Source organism: Trachypithecus francoisi, unplaced genomic scaffold, assembly GCF_009764315.1.
Source record: "Trachypithecus francoisi isolate TF-2019V2 unplaced genomic scaffold, Tfra_2.0 Lachesis_group3, whole genome shotgun sequence".
In the NCBI taxonomy this organism is placed as follows: domain Eukaryota; kingdom Metazoa; phylum Chordata; class Mammalia; order Primates; family Cercopithecidae; genus Trachypithecus; species Trachypithecus francoisi.
In genome coordinates this window covers 120,874,836-120,879,230 of record NW_022681468.1, presented here as the reverse complement: position 1 = coordinate 120,879,230, position 4,395 = coordinate 120,874,836, and the positions used below count along the sequence as shown (strand labels likewise).

Below are 4,395 nucleotides of genomic sequence, written 5' to 3'. Positions count from 1 at the left end.
AGGCACAATGGCTCACACCTGTAGTCCCAGCACTTTAGGAGACTGAGGTGGGAGGATCACTTGAGCCCACGAGACTGAGACCAGCCTGGGTAACATAACCTGGGTAACACATGGGTGTGTGTGTGTGTGTGTGTGTGTGTGTGTGTATTTATTTATATTTGGAGCTTCAGCTTTCTTTCTTGAAAAAGAGGGATGGGTACGGGCGGCGGCGGCAGGTGGAGCCGGAGCCTCAGCAGCAGCCGAGCCGCGGCCACTGCCCGCGTCGCCGCCATTAGACAATAGCGGCATTCGGGCTCTTCGCACCTACCCCAGCAACTCAAATTCACCACCTCGGACTCCTGCGACCGCATCAAAGACGAATTTCAGCTACTGCAAGCTCAGTATCACAGCCTCAAGCTCGAATGTGACAAGTTGGCCAGTGAGAAGTCGGAGATGCAGCGTCACTATGTGATGTACTACGAGATGTCCTACGGCTTGAACATCGAGATGCACAAACAGGCGGAGATTGTCAAAAGGCTGAACGGGATTTGTGCCCAGGTCCTGCCCTACCTCTCCCAAAAGCACCAGCAGCAGGTCTTGGGAGCCATCGAGAGGGCCAAGCAGGTCACCGCTCCTGAGCTGAACTCTATCATCCGACAGCAGCTCCAAGCCCACCAGCTGTCCCAGCTGCAGGCCCTGGCCCTGCCCTTGACCCCACTGCCCGTGGGGCTGCAGCCGCCTTCGCTGCCGGCGGTCAGCGCAGGCACCGGCCTGCTCTCGCTGTCCGCGCTGGGTTCCCAGGCCCACCTCTCCAAGGAAGACAAGAACGGGCACGACGGTGACACCCACCAGGAGGATGACGGCGAGAAGTCGGATTAGCAGGGGGCCAGGACGGGGAGGGTGGGAGGGGGGGACAGAGGGGAGACAGAGGCACGGAGAGAAAGGAATGTTTAGCACAAGACACAGCGGAGCTCGGGATTGGCTAAACTCCCACAGTATTTATGGCGGCTGCCTGCGGAGGCCCCAGTCCAACTTGCAGGCCACCTCTAGCTTTCTTCCTACCCCAGTCCCGGCCTCCCTCCTCCTGCCCTGCAGCCTGGATAGGTGGATACCTGCCCTGACACGTGAGGCAAGCTAAGGCCTGGAGGGTCAGATGGGAGACCAGGTCCCAAAGGAGCAAGACCTCGAGAAGCCCAGAACCCCCGGCCCTTCCCCCGTTTTGAACACGTGTAACTGACAGTCTGCCCGGCCCCCTCGGGGCACACGCCACTGTTCTCTCACCCTGGTACTGCATGCACGCAATGCTAGCTGCCCCCTTCCCATCCTGGGCACCCTGAGTCTCCCCCGAGCCCGGGTCCCAGGTATGCTCCCACCTCCACCTCCTGCCCCGCTCACCACCTCTGCTAGTTCCAGACGCCTCCACGCCCACCTGGTCCTCTCCCATTGCCCACAAAAGAGGGGGCACGAGGGACGAGCTTAGCCGAGCTGGAAGGAGTAGGGTGAGGGTGGGCGACCCAGGATTCCCCCTCCCCTTCCCAAATAAAGATGAGGGTACTAAAAAAAAAAAAAAAGAAAAGAAAAGAAAAGAAAAAGAGGGATGATGATTTCTACCTTAGAGGATAATAGTGAAAACTAAATGTAATACTGCATTTAATGTACTTAGCACCGTGTGTGGCACACAATAAGAGCTCAATTGCCAGTGGCTGTTAGCATTGCTAAAACCAATATTTGGCTTTTCTTCTATGAGCAGTCTTTGATTTTTGTCTCAGGTCCAACTTGATCAGCAATCAAGACTACCATGTCCCTCAAAAGCCCAAAACATTGGTGAAAACCCTAAAGCTTAATGAAGATTTTGAGGTGAGATGAAAGCCAGGTACTAATGTCATATACAACATAACAATAGAGGTCCCCAGACATCTTTCTTATCCTGTTTGCTCTCCACAAGTTTCTCCTACCTTGATACCTCAGTGATACACTTCCCCCACCACCTTTCCCCATACAGCTCTTTACTACTGTGTCTGGCAGTTCAACTCCGGCCCAAATTTGCATTCACCACTAAGGAAAGATGCCACAGTTTTTCAGATCTCCCTTCCAACAGTGATTTAACAATGGTGATCACATTTTGTTATGGAAGATTTCTTTTTGGGCATTTATTCCATTCTTAAGCCCAACTGCTGGTCATTGTTCTCCTTTCTAGCCCTGTGAATGCTATCTCAAAGAAGAAATGATGGTAAATACAATTTTCTCCAATCTTCAAGCAAATCCTTTAACCCAGTATATTGCAGGGTGAGTCTGTGATAAAATTCTTTCTTATTCGGAGCTGAAATCTGTTTCCCTGTAACTCATACCCTATGGGTAAATGCCCACGAAGTCCATATTCTCCTTCACAAAACAAATCTTAAAAACTCACATCCACTTCCTTTAAAAAACCTTCTTCAGTTTATTCTGCAATTTGTTCTTGGCTGTGTGACTGTCTGTCCTTTCAGTTTTCATAATGTCCTTTTTTCAGCTGTGGCTCCTGAGAATACCTGATGCTTGATTTATCAACCAACTCCCCTTAGCCTCCTTCATGACGGGTCATATCTTTGTTGAATTTTCATTTGCTGTTATAAACTCTAAGATATAGTATTTCAAATTGAGATGGGAGATTGCTATTTGCTTCTAAGTTGGATAGAGAGATTATTAAAATGCAGATTCTGGGCTTCATCCCAGAACTAGGAAGGCCAAGCCTCTGGCTACAGAGCATAGGAGTAAACAAACTCTCCAGGAATTATGATGCCCAGTCAAAATTGCAAACCAGAGCTCTAAGGAAAGCACAGATATACCTGGTAAAATGGGGACTCCTTGCACATTCTATTGCTCTTTCTCCCCAAGTGGATTTGGCTAAAGAAGGATGAAATTATTGATAGAGTTTGTGGTGAGAGGTGGTTTTCTTTGTTTTTTGTTTTTTGGCTTTGGTGAGAAGTTGTTTAACAAGTAACAAAATGTTCCTTTCCTGGGGCTTTAGTAACATTATTTCTGGAGCTACTGGGATTTCCAAAAATGCTCCAGAAGCTGATAAATTGAGCTAATTCCAAACCCGCTGGCCAGTTGCTCAACCATACTATGCATTTGTTGGTGTTCAATAATATTTCCTGAGCACCTAATTTATGCCAGGCACTCGGGATACTTCAGTGAGCAAAACAGACATACATCCTGCCCTCATGGAGCTTACTTGCTAGTAGAAAAGGAATAATCCCACAAGGGCAACGAGGAAGAAAAGAGACATCAGCAGATGAGTGATGCTCATTATTTTGGTACGATAAGACGCAATGAGGCCGGGTACAGTGGCTCACACCTGTAATCCCAGCACTTTGGGAGGCTGAGGCAGGTGGATCACCTGAGGTCAGGAGCTCGAGACCAGCCTGGCAAACATGGAGAAACCCCGTCTCTAGTGAAAATAGAAAAGAAATTAGCTAGGCACGGTGGCAGGCCCCTATAATCCCAGCTATGCAGGAGGCTGAGGCAGGAGAATCGCTTGAACCCGGGAGGCAGAGGTTGCAGTGAGCCAGGATTGCGCCATTGTACTCCAGCCTGGGCGACAAGATCAAGACTCCATCAAAAAAAAGAAAAAAAAAAGATGAGGCCAGGCACGGGGGCTCAAGCCTGTTATCCCAGCACTTTGGGAGGCCAAGGCGGGTAGATCACAGGGTTAGGAGCTCGAGACCAGCCTGACCAACATGGTGAAACCCTGTCTCCTCTAAAAATACAAAAATTAGCCAGGCCTGGTGGTATGTGCCTGTAATGCCAGCTACTCAGGAGGCTGAGGCAGGAGAATCTCTTGAACCCTGGAGGCAGAGGTTGCAGTAAGCTGAGATTGTGCCACTGCACTCTAGCCTGGGTGACAGAGTGAGACTCCATCTCAAAAAACAAAAAACAAATAAACAAACAAAACATGCAATGAGATGCAGGGGTAAGGAATAACAGAGAGGGATGACCCGTGAGGAGGTCATAAAGGAGAAATTCTAGGGTGGAGAAGGGATGGGGGGAGTGGAAGACTCTGAAGGTGATTAGGGACTGTGCTGAGGAGAAGCTGAATCTTACGTGAGACTAGAGGAGGCAAGGACCCCCACAGTAGACTGGTGGCCTACCCAGGCTGTTAGTAGCTGCAGCTGGGATATGGGGATAAAGAGAGAGAAGTGAATGCCAAGGTGAGGAAGGGGCACCTGATATTTAGGAAAGTGAGCTAAAAAGCTAGATTTCCAGAGACATGGGATTTCTGTGTGGGTCCAGGCAACTTAGACAGGGCTGGGAAACCTCCAGGCAGATAATTTATAGGTCTGGGTCAACCTTATGGCATTCCAGGTCTACTGAACATGGTGCGTGGGTCCTTCTCTGGGCAACTGTGGTATAATAAAGTGGAGAACATGGCTCCAG

General features: G+C 49.6%; 1 protein-coding gene across 1 annotated transcript; it reads left to right on the top strand.

Moving 5' to 3' along the window:
* The first annotated feature begins 206 nt into the window (after positions 1-206).
* LOC117070447 (TLE family member 5-like) lies at positions 207-1,550 on the top strand. Its single transcript, XM_033189604.1, has one exon. The coding sequence runs from the start codon at positions 433-435 to the stop codon at positions 856-858; it is 426 nt and encodes a 141-aa protein (XP_033045495.1). The 5' UTR covers positions 207-432; the 3' UTR covers positions 859-1,550.
* The last annotated feature ends 2,845 nt before the right edge of the window (positions 1,551-4,395 follow it).